This window comes from Oryza brachyantha, chromosome 6 (assembly GCF_000231095.2).
Source record: "Oryza brachyantha chromosome 6, ObraRS2, whole genome shotgun sequence".
Classification (NCBI taxonomy): Eukaryota; Viridiplantae; Streptophyta; class Magnoliopsida; order Poales; family Poaceae; genus Oryza; species Oryza brachyantha.
Genome location: NC_023168.2, coordinates 17,842,298 through 17,858,453, shown reverse-complemented (window position 1 = coordinate 17,858,453; position 16,156 = coordinate 17,842,298). Strand labels below are relative to the sequence as shown.

Genomic DNA, 16,156 nt, shown 5'->3' with positions numbered 1-16,156 from the left:
AACTACGAGTGAAATACAGAAATTGCAGCAAACCTCAAAACCATATTTAGCTTCATGCTTGGATTTGGTGTAGTTATTCCAGAATAAGTTGGAAACATTTTTAACGATTTATCTTTATATGTAATTAAGAATATTATCATAACAAAAACAATTTATCATACAGTTCTCAAATGTGTCATTTGTCATAATATTGTAAACATGTTTACAATCTAAATATAGACATCACATATATTTTATCTTAAAAAATGATGAGTTCAGTGGCTAGGGCTAGGGTATCTATTCATCTTACCCACCGCCATTTTTCCGTACTTATATGGACAACTGTAGCCACCCTCCTCGGTTCAGCTTGACCCGATGCATAATGCATTAGCACCATTTTCATTGCTACATGGCCACCGTACTTTTAGAAAATTAAATTTGGTTATACATACTTTAATATAAACATAACATAGACAGATTTATCATGATATGTAATAAAAAATATTATCAAAAAAATAAAAATTTACTATGATTATGCTAAATGCATGTCACCTTAGCAATTTTTTTATAGTAATTTTACTATATATGCATGCACCTTATCAATTTTCCTATACTATGTGTATATACGTAGGTAGTACTTTCAAATTTTCTCTATTATCTGCATATATCATCGGGAAAAACGAACTATACATATGTTTTTACCACATTTCCATTAAGCGTTGGCATCAATTCAGCATTGGTTTGAATTCTTTTTTGTTGTGGGGTTTTTTCAGGTCCGACCCTAGATTTCTAAATGGTTCTATGTACATGCACATACAAAAATTGTGCCCAATATTTGTTTGATTTTCTGTGGTCAAAAACAAGTTAGAAACATATATTCAGTATTAGGGTTTTATTTGTTGTACTTAACAAAAAATTTGGAATCAAATCATGATCTTGTCTATTGAATAAATCCACATTATATTATTAGAATTTAAAACTAACTATTTTCTACCAATTATAATATATCCTAAGCCATTTCAAATATTTATAAGATGATTGAAATTTATTGTATGGTATATATTTGATACGTTGTACTATTGACTTCAATATAATACAATTGATATATTAAATACGATTTATGATCTGCACTAAATATCACATAATAATAATGTAATTATTTCATTTGTGTCAATCCAAAATGGTCATCCTCTAAATATACTTATATCATGACTGTAAATACAGATAGCACCTAAAGTATAATACTATATAAGATTATTTGTAATAGCCAACTCTAGTAGAAAGCAGAAGATTGTTAGCTAGATAGTCATGTTTGTTCTGAGTTGACACCTATAAACGTAATACCATCATACTGAATTGACACTATGAAGGTTATATCGTTTTCTTCATCGTCATCATCGTCAGATCATAAGCGATCAATCATGTTGTTCGATTGTTTTCCACCCATATCTCAGCCTCCTATTGAGCATATGATCCTAAGTTGTTCATTTTATACTCAACGAACTTCAATTAATTTATAATAGGTATAAATAAGAAGTACCACTCATGCATTTGGCTCTCGTTAAGTCATTGGTAAACCAATCAGGAATGAGACGGTGTGATACTCATGCTTTCCCTCGTCCATTCCTGTCCATTGGCCATGCAGAGGGCAGGTTGCGCACATGGGGCATGCTAACGTCCATAAACCTCCAAACAAAACCTGATATAACTTCATAACTTTATAAAAACTATATAAATGTGGTTCTTGACGGTATTGATGTCTTAGTTTCTCTGACATGGCATCCTAGTCAGCCAAGGCATCCTAGTCAGCCAAGAAACTATAAACAATCTTAAAATACATGTTTATATTTTTAATATAAGACAAGCATGTAAAAAATATTCAATGGTACTGATCTTGGATAGAGGCTGCGCTGAACTGCTGATATTGCACAGTAAAGTGTTAGACAGTACTTTCTAGGAAAACACATTTTCCATCAAAACGCCGTGATTTTCACTGCTCGATCGGAGCCCGGTGCATTTCATCATTCATCGAACCACAATAAAAACAAATATAACGTGAAAGAAAGAGCAGAGGATTCTGTGGCCATCAAGATTAATCGAAGTGATTGGAAAAAAAATCTAAAGGACATATTTACAAATAAAAAAGAAATTTATAAATAAAAAATTATATACGTACTTTTAACTGTTTAAAAAACCAAAGCTTAAAAATAAACTTTGATAAAAAAATCCGAAAACCAACTCTAAGATTGAAAATTAAAATTTTGGATTAAATGCATAATCAGAAACGAAAAGACGTGGTGTAAATCTTTCTTGTGATTTTTTCATCTATAATTTTTTAAAGTAGGCAATGGTGGTGACGGTGAATCTGCCAACCACTAGCTCTGTTGTATTTTTTACCAACTAACTTCGTGTACTTTAATATTATAAAATAGTGTTGTATATTGTCTCTATTTTATCATTTTGGAAACCTCACAAATGATTTGTGCCAGAAAATAATAATATGCATACAAGTAAAGAACGGGTATTTAGGTAGTCAAGTAAGAAAACTCTCATGTGCCAAGATTCATGCCATCACCAGGGCAGGGTCTGAAATTCTGGAACGAAATTTCCGAAATTTCGGTCGTTTCGGTGGGTTCTGATAGTGCCTCCGGTCAAAAATTTCAGGTAAAAGAAATTGGCGCATGTTTCGGGTGAAACCCTAAGGAGGCACCGAGATCCCTAATTCGTCTCCCTTCGTCGTAGACGCGCTGCGTTCAACGAAAATTGAATCCAATCGCACAAAACAAAATTTGCTCATCCGTTGCCCGCATCGGCGCTCACTGCCGGCCTCCGCTCCATCCCCCAACGGCCGCGCGCCGCCGTCGCTCTTCCCCCAGCCGTCGGGTGTCACCGCCACGCCTCCTCTAGCCGCGCGTCGCCGCCGTGCCTCCCCCAGTCGTCGCGCGCCCCAGCGGCCCGCAGCCTGGCGCCGCCGCCACGCCTCCCCAGCCGCTGCCGCGCCTCCCTAAGCTGTTGCGCAGCCCCGCGCTCTGCATGCGGCATGGCTTTGTCGCTCCAAGCAACCCCCAACTGCCGCTTGCCGCCGGTGTCGCTCAGCCCCTCTGACTCCCAAGACATCGCCGGCGCCCACCAAGGAGTATTTTGTCGTATTTCTTTTTTCCTGTGAAATTTCCTTTGAAATTAATTTGAATTCAAATATTATTTAAACAATTTCGTCTGAAATATTTTTGAAATTTCCGAAATTCGCCATTTCGGTGAATCGCGATACAGAGCGTCATTCCGATACTCCGAACCCTGCACCAGGGCAGCCATCTTGCCCTTGGCGTGCGCGCGCGGGCTGCCGCCGCCGCCGCCGGCGCTCACAGCAAGCAGGCGGGGATCGGATCGGATCGATGGAGCGCGTGGGTGCGGGAGCTAACTGTGGCCAGAGTCGCCGGACCTACGACACTAGGCCTCCACTTCCCCGGCCGGACGCTGCCGTACGTGATGCCCCCGACGCCGTCCGTGTTCCTACGCGACCGGGCCGGCCGCCGCTCGCTCCTCGATCGTGTCTCCTTCGCCGCCACACTGTAGCCCATGGATGTACGTACCCCTACCTCGCCGACGCACTCCGCTCCACCACCACCATCTCGCTACACCTCACCCCTGACGGCCGCGCCGGCGCCGGCGCCGGCGCCGGCACCAACTGCTTCACCACCACGCACGCACGTACGTGCGCCCGCCAGGTCGTCGGCCATCACCGCCCTCTAGCCCAACATGGCTGGCTGGTTGGGCTGCAAGCTGCGAATGTGATATGGGCCTTTGGCTTGCTTCTCTCTGCCTTTTCTTCTCTTTTCTAGCCGAGCAGTTTATTATCTAAACAAACTGCTTGCAGGTGGTACTGGGGACAATAAAAGATGGATTTTTCTCGGCTACTACTTTGGCATCATTTCTTTTCATATGAATGTTTCATGCTTAGATTAGGTCTGGAAAATATTTCTACCTCGCATTGTAGTTGGGGGACAAGCTGTGTATCTATTAACGCAAATTTTTGACTTCTTGTTATTCAAAATAAAATCGGTCAAAGCAAGCAAAAGAGGAAAACCTAACTAATGAAGCCAATGAAAAGCCTAGCCGCTTTAATGAGGGGTGGAAGCCAAGTGTGGCAAATATCTTATCAGATCTATTCCGGACTTTTAGATACCTTGTGAAAATAGGTTTAAGTTAGATGTTTTTCCTTTTCCTTTTAGGATATGAATCTCCATCAGTTGCATGTTATCATGTCGAATCCGAATAAATCACAAGGGTATAAATCCATGTAACCAAATTATATCTTTCGTATCAATTGCAATTGCAATTGCAGAATTAAATTAACTAGCACACCTCAATTATCAAAGCCGAGGAGATGTACTAAAGTTAAGTAGATCTTCCATGTCTTCGTGTGTGTGTATGTTTTTTTTTTGTCTACAATAGCACATGGTTTAGCTAGACATGCTTTCATTTCGCAGAGTTCTTGCAAATGCGCTGAACCTCCTAGTTTCTTCCTATCGTTCTAGTGAACGATGTAACTGTGATTAATTTCATAACAGTAAAGTGGGGCCCATAATAGATCAACAGTATGCATATGCACTTGCTAAATAATAAAAATACATGTCTTTTTGGAATTTCTTCAAGTCAGAAAGCCATTTAGCGAGCCAAAAACACAGAAAGCAATCCAGTGAAAGAATATAGAAGGAGAACAATGTACTAGTTCTAATAAACCTCCATCTTACGAACCCCCCCACACACACGAGGGGAAAATCATCAAGAATTTAGCATCACCAATGACAACCCCACCCCAGCCTAGTGCACATGACCTACCTAGGTCAAGGTCATGTACATGAAAAAAGCATCCTTTGTCCACAGAGATGAGTCTCCATTTGACATACTGTCCTCTGATAGGTGTCAGAGTCATGTAAGTCTATAAAGATATATGACTCACATATCAACCACACAAATTAAGAGGACATTAAGTTAGAACATCTGTTTTCCATCCTCATTCTCTGGTGGTGGGGTGGTGGAAGCAACCAAAACCAAACATCTGCATGTATCATAGCAAACACGGAAGAAATCAGCAAAAAGAGAAAAAAAAAACAGCAATATTATGGTCCTTGAGAATGTACCAAGAAATATCAAAATTTTATTGTAAAATTTAGTATTTTCTCACTAAAATTTTGGTAACTCTCAGCAACTACTTAAGTACAGTAAAATTGCTTAAAAAAAACACTAACACGTACCTTTGACATGAGGGAGTGGTCCCGCGAGCCCTTCGCCTCGGCGAAGCTTATCTCCGGCTGCGGCGAGCGCGGGACGACGCCGGCCGCCGCGGCGCCCCTGGCCGCATCCCGGTTCCGCTTCACGTTGTCGAACATCACCGTGAAGCCCTGCGCCGCCGCCGCGCCGTTCTGCTCGTCCCACACGCCGAACTTGGGCACCGCCGATGGCCTCTGCCGGTTCTGCGACGCCACTCACCAATTAACACGGCAGCACGTCGGAGTTCGGGCCGTCGGTCGGTCACGTATACAGAATTGAGCTCGATCGGCCGGGGCTAGGTACTCACCGGCGTGTCGTTTGGCGAGGCGGACGCGGACCGCGCCTTAGGCGCCGCCTGGTGGTGGTGTCTCGCCGCCTGCTGCGGCGGCGCTCGGCGTCCGCCGCCGCCGTTGTGTTGATGGTGTCCGTGGCCGTGGGCGTAGCCGTAGCCGTGGCCGTGGTCGTGTTGGCCGTGGTGGGGGCTCGGGCGCGGGTGGTACTGCGGCGGCGGCGCGAACTTGCTCGGAGCGCCGCCCGGGTCGGACGACACGCTGCTGTTGCTCCCAGTGCGCCGGTGTTGTTGCACGTCCGGCGGTGGCCGCCTCTGCTGCTGGTCACGGTGGGCGCCGCCGCTCGAGGTCGCCGGCCGTGCAGACGACGGAGGGGCGCCGCCGCCGCCGCCGACACTGATCATGCGGGGGTTGTCGACGGGGTCGTTGGCGTTGAACGGCCGGTGCAGCGGCGGCGCGGTGGCGCCCTTGTTCTCGCGCACCTTGTCGAAGTAGACCGTGTACCCGACATTGTCGCCGTCCCAGGTGCCGAACTTGGGCACGCTGGGCCGTTTCTGCGAATCCACGTACAACACGCTCGTGTCATGGGTTCAAGTATATTTAATTTTTTTTGACAAAATTAAGGAATATTTAATTAATTTCACAAAACTATTTTTCGGGTTGATGCTTGATGATGTGATTGTATATATATGTGATGTGTGTGGTAGAGCATGTTATTTTAGACATTAATATGTTTAGGAAATACAAATTTACCCACAAATTTCTACGGATACACGTACCTCCATCTTTTGGCTTATGCCTATAAACTAAAATTTAAACTTTCAGGCTTAAATTTAAATTGTATTTTACGATTTTTTATTGAAGTTAATTTTTTAACATTGGCTTTTATATCGCTAAGAATATATATATATATATAATTTTTATTGATAAATTATTTTTTATTTACAAATATACTGTTTGCTTTTTTTTTCACAATCACCCCCTATCATTAAAAGCACTGCAATGTAAATTGTAAATAGTACTATCAGAACGGCTTGACAAGACAAGTCTACAATATGTACTATTTTTCTTCTATTTAATCTAAATATGTCAAATATTTTTTCAGTTACGGAATGCGCGAAATGCTCACACACATCGTAATCGTATCTGTATAATATTCTTGTACATAAGGTTTAAAGTAAAGTAATGTACTCACGGCTCCACCAGAAACTACTTATGCTTCCTTAATATTTACTACTAAAATATTTTGTTGTTTGAAGTCTTGAAAGTCCGATTTGATATGCGACTATAATGTCATGTCGTAACATATAGATTACCTTTCTCATTATTTTGTTAGCTAGTAATTAAATATATGTGGTCAAATATTAGCTTACATATGGTCAATAGCAGATAATAAGTACATAACTTAGGCATTAATGTGTAACTCTCATGTCAGGACCCAAAGTCACACAACCAAACAATTAAGTACAGTGATACGATGCAGTTTACTCTTAGCTAGCTGTTCAGAGATCTAAGGAAAAAAGTCAACTAGTCAAGTGGCCCCAAACAGCAAAGTGACAACCCTCATAAACAAAAAAAAAAAAAGGAAAAGCAAAATAATCAAAGTGGGTACCCCATGTATTTTTTTTGTTATTTATTTTCTAAAAGAAATGTCCCATGTTTATTTTTCTAATATCAGTGAGAGCCAAAAGCTGATGGATATTAATTATTGTATTTTTGGTCAACTTTGTATCTGCTACAGAATTGGATTGCTACGGCTCTAGTTACAGTCGTGCAAACCGCCTCCTGTATTTGAAAGCTACGTGCTTCCAAGTAGCTATTTATAAAATTAAACAAAACCGCGTTTGCCTTTATAAATTCAAATCAATCATGTATTCTGGAAGTTGGTTTGAACGGGTAAACAAGATTAATTAAGATAACAACAAAATTATATATAGCTTCCAACCAAGATGATCGCTCTGACACTGTTTATATAATTATGGGGGTAATTAATATCATACTATACGGCGCCGTCTAGATCCAATGACGCACTCGTTCTCATCAGTGTGTGCACAAAATCTTCAAAGAGAAGCAAATTAATCTAATTGCACGCGTCTCAGCTTCCTACATCATCGATATGTATGGCTCATGTCAAGAAGATAATTAAGCTAGGAAAGGAAGCCTTTTCAGGTTAATTTCCCAGCCATTAATTTCTCTCTAAGATAGAGGAAATGAATGTAGATTAAGCCTGTTTTAATTCTCCAATTCCCCGAGAGATTATTCATTTCGACTGGACGATTCATGACCTTTGCCACAACTTAACTGATTTGCTTTCCACGCAATTCTGGATGATGAATTGGTGACGAAATACGCAATCATGCATGGCCCTAAAAATGATCGTAATTAGGGCAATTTGAGCCCCGATCAACATGCTCGAGCGTCAGAGGAATCAGGTGAAGAAACACCAGTTTAATTTACGCATGCAAGAAACAACAAATTAAGCAGAAAGGGGAAGTAATCAAGCAAAGCAAGAAGGCAAGAACACACCTCTGTGACGGAAGAAATTTGACCAGACAATCGAGTAATTAATCAAGCAGGGAGAAGAAGCACTCACGGCCATATGTACGCCTGAAGAGGAATCGGCCTGAAGACCGCGTCGGCGGCGACGGCGACGACGACGTACGATGACGACGGCGACGGCGAACTCTAGCTACTTTCTATCTCTAGCTCCTTCCCCTGAAGAGAGGAGAGAGAGAGAGAAAGCAAAGACGCAGCTGGCAGACAGGCCAGCCTCAAACACCCCCAAGAAACGCCTCTCTCTCTCTCTATATATATATGCAATATGCTTGTGTTTATCAGGAGCTTAAATTTGACAGCCTCTCCTAATAAAAGCAATCAATCGATCAAGCTGTCTGCGAAATGGTGGCGACCCAGCTGAGAAGATGGCGAGAATAATTTGAGAGCAGCAGCAAGAAAGAAGCTAGCAGACGTGTGGGTGTGGCGATGGCTGAATATATATGGCAGAAAGAGAAAGGGTAGCAGCTCAAGCTTCTTCCTAGTTCCTACCTACTCCGAAGACCAAGTCCGTCACGAAGATGTATACTGCTTTTCATGTTTTTTTATACTACGCTTTTATTTTTATATTAACCATTCGTTTTATTAAAAATATATAATTATTAATTGTTTTGTTATAATTTGATTTATTATTATATAAATAATTTAATTTTGTATATTTAAATAAAATATTAAAATAAGATAAACATTTGAACATAAATCTAAAAGTCAAATGATGTCATATAAAAAAATATGAAGAGAGTACTATTTAAAAAAATAATAATGATGGTGATGAAACACCGTACTTCCTCCGTCCCAAAATAAATCAATTTTTTATTTTTTTACCTATAATTTTTGACTATTCGTCTTATTCAAAAATTTTTTGCGATTGATATTTTTGTTTTTATTAGATGATAACTCATGAATAGTACTTTACGTGTGACTAATTTTTTTAATTTTCTAAATTTTTTTAAATAAGATGCACGATCAAACGTTGTACACAGAAACCGGAGAATTGTTTTTTTATACAGAGGGAGCACATGAATATCTGTTGGATCGCCGTCTTGATCTTTCGTTGTTTCTTCTCAGCTCTCACCATTGCGTACACCGACATCGTGTTCAGAGAATCGTGGTCGGTGTCTTTAGCCGAGTGGATAAACGCGTTTGTATTAATTGTCTATTTCTCTAGTTTAATTGGTCGGTCGGTCGATCGATGTAGGCGTGAGCATGAATACGGCATGCAAGGTGCATATATGCCGTAGCCAGGAAGCATGTCTTCAAGTCTCTCCTTGCAGTTTCTTTCATGCTTCCTGCTGAATATATATTTTGTGAGTACTCACCTAGCTAGTAATTAAATAATTAATTTCAAGCTTGTGCTTCGAACATTTTCACACGCTGTATTATAAAAATGAGACACACATATAGTTACATACTAGCTGGGTAGTTATTCCAGAATAAGTTGGAAACATTTTTAACGATTTATCTTTATATGTAATTAAGAATATTATCATAACAAAAACAATTTATCATACAGTTCTCAAATGTGTTATTTGTCATAATATTGTAAACATGTTTACAATCTAAATATAGCCATCACATATATTTTATCTTAAAAAATGATGAGTTCAGTGGCTAGGGTTAGGGTATCTATTCATCTTACCCACCACCATTTTTCCCTACTTATGTGGACAACTGTAGCCACCCTCCTCGGTTCAGCTTGACCCGATGCATAATGCATTAGCACCATTTTCATTGCTACATGGCCACCGTACTTTTAGAAAATTAAATTTGGTTATACATACTTTAATATAAACATAACATAGACAGATTTATCATGATATGTAATAAAAAATATTATCAAAAAAATAAAAATTTACTATGATTATGCTAAATGCATGTCACCTTAGCAATTTTTCTATAGTAATTTTACTATATATGCATGCACCTTATCAAATTTCCTATACTATGTGTATATACGTAGGTAGTACTTTCAAATTTTCTCTATTATCTGCATATATCATCGGAAAAAACGAATTATACATATGCTTTTACCACATTTCCATTAAGCGTTGGCACCAATTCAGCATTGGTCTGAATTCTTTTTTTTGTGGGGTTTTTTCAGGTCCGACCCTAGATTTCTAAATGGTTCGATGTACATGCACATACAAAAATTGTGCCCAATATTTGTTTGATTTTCTATGGTCAAAAACAAGGTAGAAACATATATTCAGTATTAGGGTTTTATTTGTTGTACTTAACAAAAAATTTGGAATCAAATCATATGATCTTGTCTATTGAATAGATCCACATTATATTATTAGAATTTAAAACTAACTATTTTCTACCAATTATAATATATCCTAAGCCATTTCAAATATTTATAAGATGATTGAAATTTATTGTATGGTATATATTTGATACGTTGTACTATTGACTTCAATATATGGTATACGCTGGCCATAGATAGAGGTGAGATGTAAAAAGATCGAAGAAGAGGCTTGTACATGAGCTTGACCACATAGAACGCAAGAAGAAAGCTCACAGGACTAGGGTTTACACCACCTGATGGTATGAACTTGGATAATTTCTTTTTCTCTTAGAAATATTTTTCTTTCCCACTGACATGAGCGCCCTAATCCCCTAGCCAAGCTCAGGAAGAAAGGGGTACCATCGGGTTCTTGCTATTAGCTTCCATCCACCGACCATGACATATGGTCAAATATAATGTCAACAACTTGAGATATTGAAAATGGAGGTGGTACTACAGAAGAGCTCATATATGACCGTAAACTGTGCTTGCTATAAAATGATGCCTTTTGGCTTTGTATTACAATTTGGTTATCATGATATTGTTTATTGATAGATTCAGCATATTATAATGAAAAAAAATTATTCCGGAACAATTTTTCATGCTAAAATTATTTTAATTAGTTATGTCAATGCAAGCATTCAAAGACATGTAAGTAGTCAATACCAATAAGATTTTGACACATGAAGCTCCTCTAGTGCATTCCGCGTACACATGGCCTTTTTAGTTTTTGCCATTGAATTTTTGGGATTAATTAGTTTCAACACAAAACAGAAAAAACTGGATTTCAAAATGAAGGCCCCCTAGCACATTATATCAGATAACACTTTTCATATCTGGACTCTCGTCGCATTATTTTCTGCATTTTGTATCGGCTGATTAGCCACAAGTAAAATGAGAAATATGATTAACAAATGATTAGTTGAGTATTAGTTATTATAAACTTAGAATATGAATTTATATTGAAATATGTCGTTTATCAGGTTAGAAAGTATATATGAAACGTATTCTTAGACCAAAACACTAAAAAGAGCGATGTCCGTATCCGCCAACGAATTATAGGACTTGTGTCAAACTATCAGTGGTGCCAAATAAATAATCATAGTTATGCCAATAAATTATAGCGTTTTCGTTGGACTAGTTTTGGTTCCAAAGCTACCCCACATCCATACCTAATGCCATCTTAGCTTGGCAGAACTTTCAAAATGACTTGATCAGCCACACCTACGTGACAATAGTGATACCCCTCGCCGGTCTCCACTCTCACCTTTATGTCGATCTACTCCACAAAGACAAAACACCCTAACCCAACCCCCTCGCTCTCTCGCTTAGAGAAGAACGGGGGTGACGGTGAGTTCCCATTTAGTGACGTCGTCGACGCCTCGGGGCCGCGCTCGGCGCTGGCCAGCTGGCATATATAGCCGGCGTCACCCCTTGCCAGTTTGCGAGGCGATCACTGCTTGCTTCTTCCGTCTTCGTGACAACTTCAGGCCATTCCATTTTTGCGTGCGTCACTTCAGTTTTTTTTTTTTACTCGTGCTCGATATGGATGGACGGAAATGTGAGGCCGGGGAGGGTGGGTGTTGCCGTGGCTATCCTCTGCGGTTCGGGGATGGTACTGGAAGAGGTGCTGTTCGGGTGATCTGGGCCGTCCATCTGGGAAGGGATGGTGAGAGTGTAGTGTGTTCCGGTGGCTTGATAAATGCATGATGCGCATGCGTGGATCCACATGGTTTATGCTGCGTTTGTGAAGTTCAATTTCATTTGATTCTACTGGGGGAGGTAGCAAATTAATGGGTCCTGGTGTCTAAGTTGGACTCTAGCGTTTTAATTTTGGTGTACCAAGCTATGGTTCGGAATGCTTGGGCAAATAAATTCAAGTTTTTTTAAACAAGAGAGAAAATAAATTAGTAAAAGCGGCATTCTTGAGGTAGGCATTTTAGTACTATGGTGATTGTTTGGTTTTTTTCAAGAAAAAATCAAACGACATATTTGCAAATGTAAAAATAATTTGTGAATAAAAATTTTATATATGTATTCTTAGCGATCTAAAAACCAAGGTTAAAAATAAACTACGATGAAAACAAATCCCAAAATCTACTTTAAATTTAAGGTTGAAAATTTAATTTTGGCTTATAAATATAAGCAGAAGAGAAAAGATAGGGGTGATATATTTGAGGTCAGTGGCACTGAGGAGCAGCAGCAGTGGATGGATAGAGTGGTATGGAATTGACGAATTTGTATGTTTGATACTAAATTTAGAAGGGCACACGAATTCAGTGGCATATAGTAAAATTTCTCCAATCAGATTTAGAGCTTATGTCAAACTAGCTAAAATAACATTTAACGCTTTATCCCAATAAATACTAGGGCTTACGTCGAGCTAGTTTTGGCGCCAAGTAGAAAGAACTCAAATTTTGGCACCAAGTAATCACCAAGCGAAATACATTACATTAGGTAAAGTTGTTGTCCATCGATGCAACACTTTTTTGACAATAAATTCGAGGGCGTACGTCAAATTAGTTGCGTGAATAGAATAATCTTACGTAATGCTTTCTGCAAATTAATACTAGGGCTTACGTCGAGCTAGTTTTGGCACCAAGTAAAAAGAATCACATTTGGCATCAAATAATCACCAAGCGAAATACATTACATCAGGTAAAGTTGTTGTCCATTGATGCTACACTTTTTTAACAATAAATTCGAGGGCGTACATCAAACTAGTCGCGTGAATAGAATAACCTTACCTAATGCTTTCTGCTAATTAATACTAGGGGATGACGTCGAACTAGTTTTGGCACCAAGTAAAAGATTGAGTAATATTTTGGTATTTAGTCACCTAACAAATACGTTCCACCAAGTAACATTGGCTACATATGCAATGTTTTTTTTGACAATAAATCGGTTTCCGTTGGACTAGTTTGGGCGTTAAATCCGCATTTCATCAACTTTGAACAATTAACCTAGCTATATGATTTACAATTCAAAGCATCAGGGGCAAGATCAATTATATTTTACATGATCGACTAACCGAATAAGTACTTCTACCTGCTAGTTTTTGAACCTAAGAGAATAATATGCTGGAGGATTCGCTATACGTCCCGGTGAAGATGCCAATGTATAAAATGGTGGCACAGCCTATATATGCCATTTCTATCCATTTGACATGAGTGATGGAATGGTTCATTTTTTTTCTTTTTTGAGTAATGGGAGAGGGCTGAGTTAGTGGGTCAAACTAACTTTTAAGCGATGAAGCTGATTCATATCTTTCTTAACAATATCACGCATGTCATCAAACCAAACATGCACCCTGAGAAAAAGAAAACAGCCGTTCCTTCGACCAAACACATGCTTGCTTAACGAGGGCATGCGAGGAGGAACTACGATCATCTAGCACTATATCATTAACATTACGGTCACTGACACATAGAGCTATAAGAGAATGGATCTACGTGATTATAATATCACTGTCATAATAGTAAAGAAACATGAACCCGGCAAGCAGCAACCCTGCGTCCACGTCGGTCACGTACGCCAGTCGGCACAAATATAATCACTTGCCTTTAATTTGCTGTTCCGGTGTTGAAGCATCGCCGGTTCCAGCCGTTGCTACCATCGTCTGCCGGACGCTTTGACCGTGCTGGATCGAAGGAGTGTGCCGTTGCTGGACCGTCCATTACTGGAAAACGACAAGGGTGTAGTGTGTCCTTCGGTGGCTGTGAATGCATGCTGCATAATGGATATATGCACATGGTTTATACACGGCAAACAGATCACTCTATACAAATATATAAGTTTAAATTTGACTTCTACATATTATAACAAAAATTTTAAATATAATTTAAATGTATGTATACTAGTTTTATTTTAATTTTTTTTGTTACGACTTGTATATATAAGTTGAATTTAAACTTGCATGTATATTTGCATAGAGATATATCTCATATTAATCTATCCCGTCACTTTTTTAATTTTTTATGAATGTTTAGCTTATATAAGAATATGGTGGATCCCAAACCGAGGAATGAAAATTCATCCCCTTATATATGCTGTGTATGTCTATGCTTGTTTCAATTTGATCGATTTGATTCCACTGGGAAGGTACAGGGAGTATACAAAAGAGTAAATGGTCCTAACGTCTAAGTTGGACTCTAGTGTATCAATTTTGGTATATCATGGTTTTGTTAACTCTTTAACAAGAGAGACATAGGAGAAACAAATGACATTATTGGGATATAAGCATGCATATCTTAAAGATATTCTTGAGATAGACATGCATATCTTCATCATTTATTTGCAAAAAAAAAAAGAAAAAAAAAGAGGGGGAGGGGGATGACTAGAGATGTGAGGCTGCTTGTGCTTGGTAATATTAATTGTCCCTTATTTCCATCATCAGGAGGGCCAACCTTCAAGGGTCAACTAGGCTTCTTTTCTTCTTTTTTTTTTTACCGTGACAATGCCACCATTCTCGATAATTTGGGCGATAATGGTACAAGTCTAGGCAGAGTGCATGAAGTGATAACATATTGCTCTAAGACTGCAAGCAATCGATCGGTGAGGCAATGAGGCGAGGATTAGAGAAAGAATGCAACTCTGCTCTAGCCTCTGATGACAAATAATAGATGAACACAAAGATGTGTAAGTAGTATATTGGATGGCCAATATATGGTGGCTAGTGTATATATATATATATATAGGAATAAACCAATCAGGTTTTTGTTTGGTCCATTTTATCGATGAAATGGATATAAGGTAGAGTCTTCTCTGCCGTCTTGCTCAAACAAAAAAAAAGTTTTTGTTTGGTGTTCCCTGCAGGGTGCTGAGCCATCAAGCCTAACAACTGTAACTCCACATCCTTTCTGTCGGTATTGTTAGATGTAGTCTTAATACAAATTAGGTCAGTAAATTTCGGCCAACTCAGAAAAACCTAATTAGATTTTGACATAAATAGAATCTAAGTATATTAGATATCAAATCTGTAATAATTTTCGAGTATGTAACATCTTTCCGCCGATGAATTCTAGCTAGGGCTTACGTCATATTACGTACTGTGCCGATAAAATAACCAAACTTTGACATGCGCTCAGTGTCGTCTAGTCCATAACATGAAATAACTATCCATGTATACAATTAATGCTTTCTATCATTGAATACTAGGGCTTACGTCGAAATAGTTTTGGCACCAAGTAAAATATTACATCAAGTAACATTTCCCACCTATGCGACGCTTTTTGACGATATAAATTCTAGGGTTTCCGTTGAACTAGTTTTGGTGCCAAATCCATATATATATTCTCAACTTTGAACAATTAATCTAGCTATATGATTTTTCAATAACCCAAGCATTGGAGTAAGTGGTTTTCTTTACACCGCTGGGTAAAGAAAATAAGTTCTTACTGCTACATCGTCCATTAAGATAGTTTATTATCTAGCACCAAATTGTACATCTTGACTACCGCTTGTCCACACCAAATTAAGAGGCGCTTCACCCTTTGGAGTAGATCAAAGTATGTCTCCTGGACGTTTATCGGCTAGATGCTCATTACACTTTGTGTTATAAAGATCTCAAAGTGAGAATAGTAAAGCGTAAGGATGTACTCTGTGATCCTTTTAAGCACCTAACATGATATGTATATTCATAGGTATGTTATTCTTGTGATTTACCATTACAATTCCACGAACAAAAACTAATCCACCTATTCAACTTTATATAAAAAAATATTTTTATTTCAAAAAATCTTTAAGACTAAACTTGATCATTAGTTTCTTATAAAAC

The 16,156-nt window shown here is 38.9% G+C and overlaps 1 protein-coding gene and 1 non-coding gene across 2 annotated transcripts; both read right to left on the bottom strand.

Moving 5' to 3' along the window:
• Positions 1-1,915: 1,915 nt before the first annotated feature.
• LOC121054843 lies at positions 1,916-2,008 on the bottom strand. The gene has a single exon (XR_005812127.1). It is a non-coding gene; the product is annotated as a small nucleolar RNA snoR118 (small nucleolar RNA).
• A 2,526-nt stretch (positions 2,009-4,534) lies between these two features.
• LOC107304366 (RPM1-interacting protein 4-like) lies at positions 4,535-8,490 on the bottom strand. Its single transcript, XM_040525230.1, has 4 exons — positions 8,134-8,490; positions 5,558-6,094; positions 5,235-5,453; positions 4,535-5,038 (listed from the first exon to the last, which is right to left on the bottom strand). Exons 1-4 carry the CDS (start codon positions 8,137-8,139, stop codon positions 4,994-4,996), a joined length of 807 nt encoding a protein of 268 aa, XP_040381164.1. The 5' UTR covers positions 8,140-8,490; the 3' UTR covers positions 4,535-4,993.
• Positions 8,491-16,156: the final 7,666 nt, after the last annotated feature.

Coding starts and splice junctions, on each gene's coding strand:
- LOC107304366 (XM_040525230.1), bottom strand. Junction 5,454..5,557: donor CCTCGCCAAACGACACGCCG/GTGAGTACCTAG, acceptor GTGGCGTCGCAG/AACCGGCAGAGGCCATCGGC. Junction 5,039..5,234: donor ACCACTCCCTCATGTCAAAG/GTACGTGTTAGT, acceptor TGATACATGCAG/ATGTTTGGTTTTGGTTGCTT.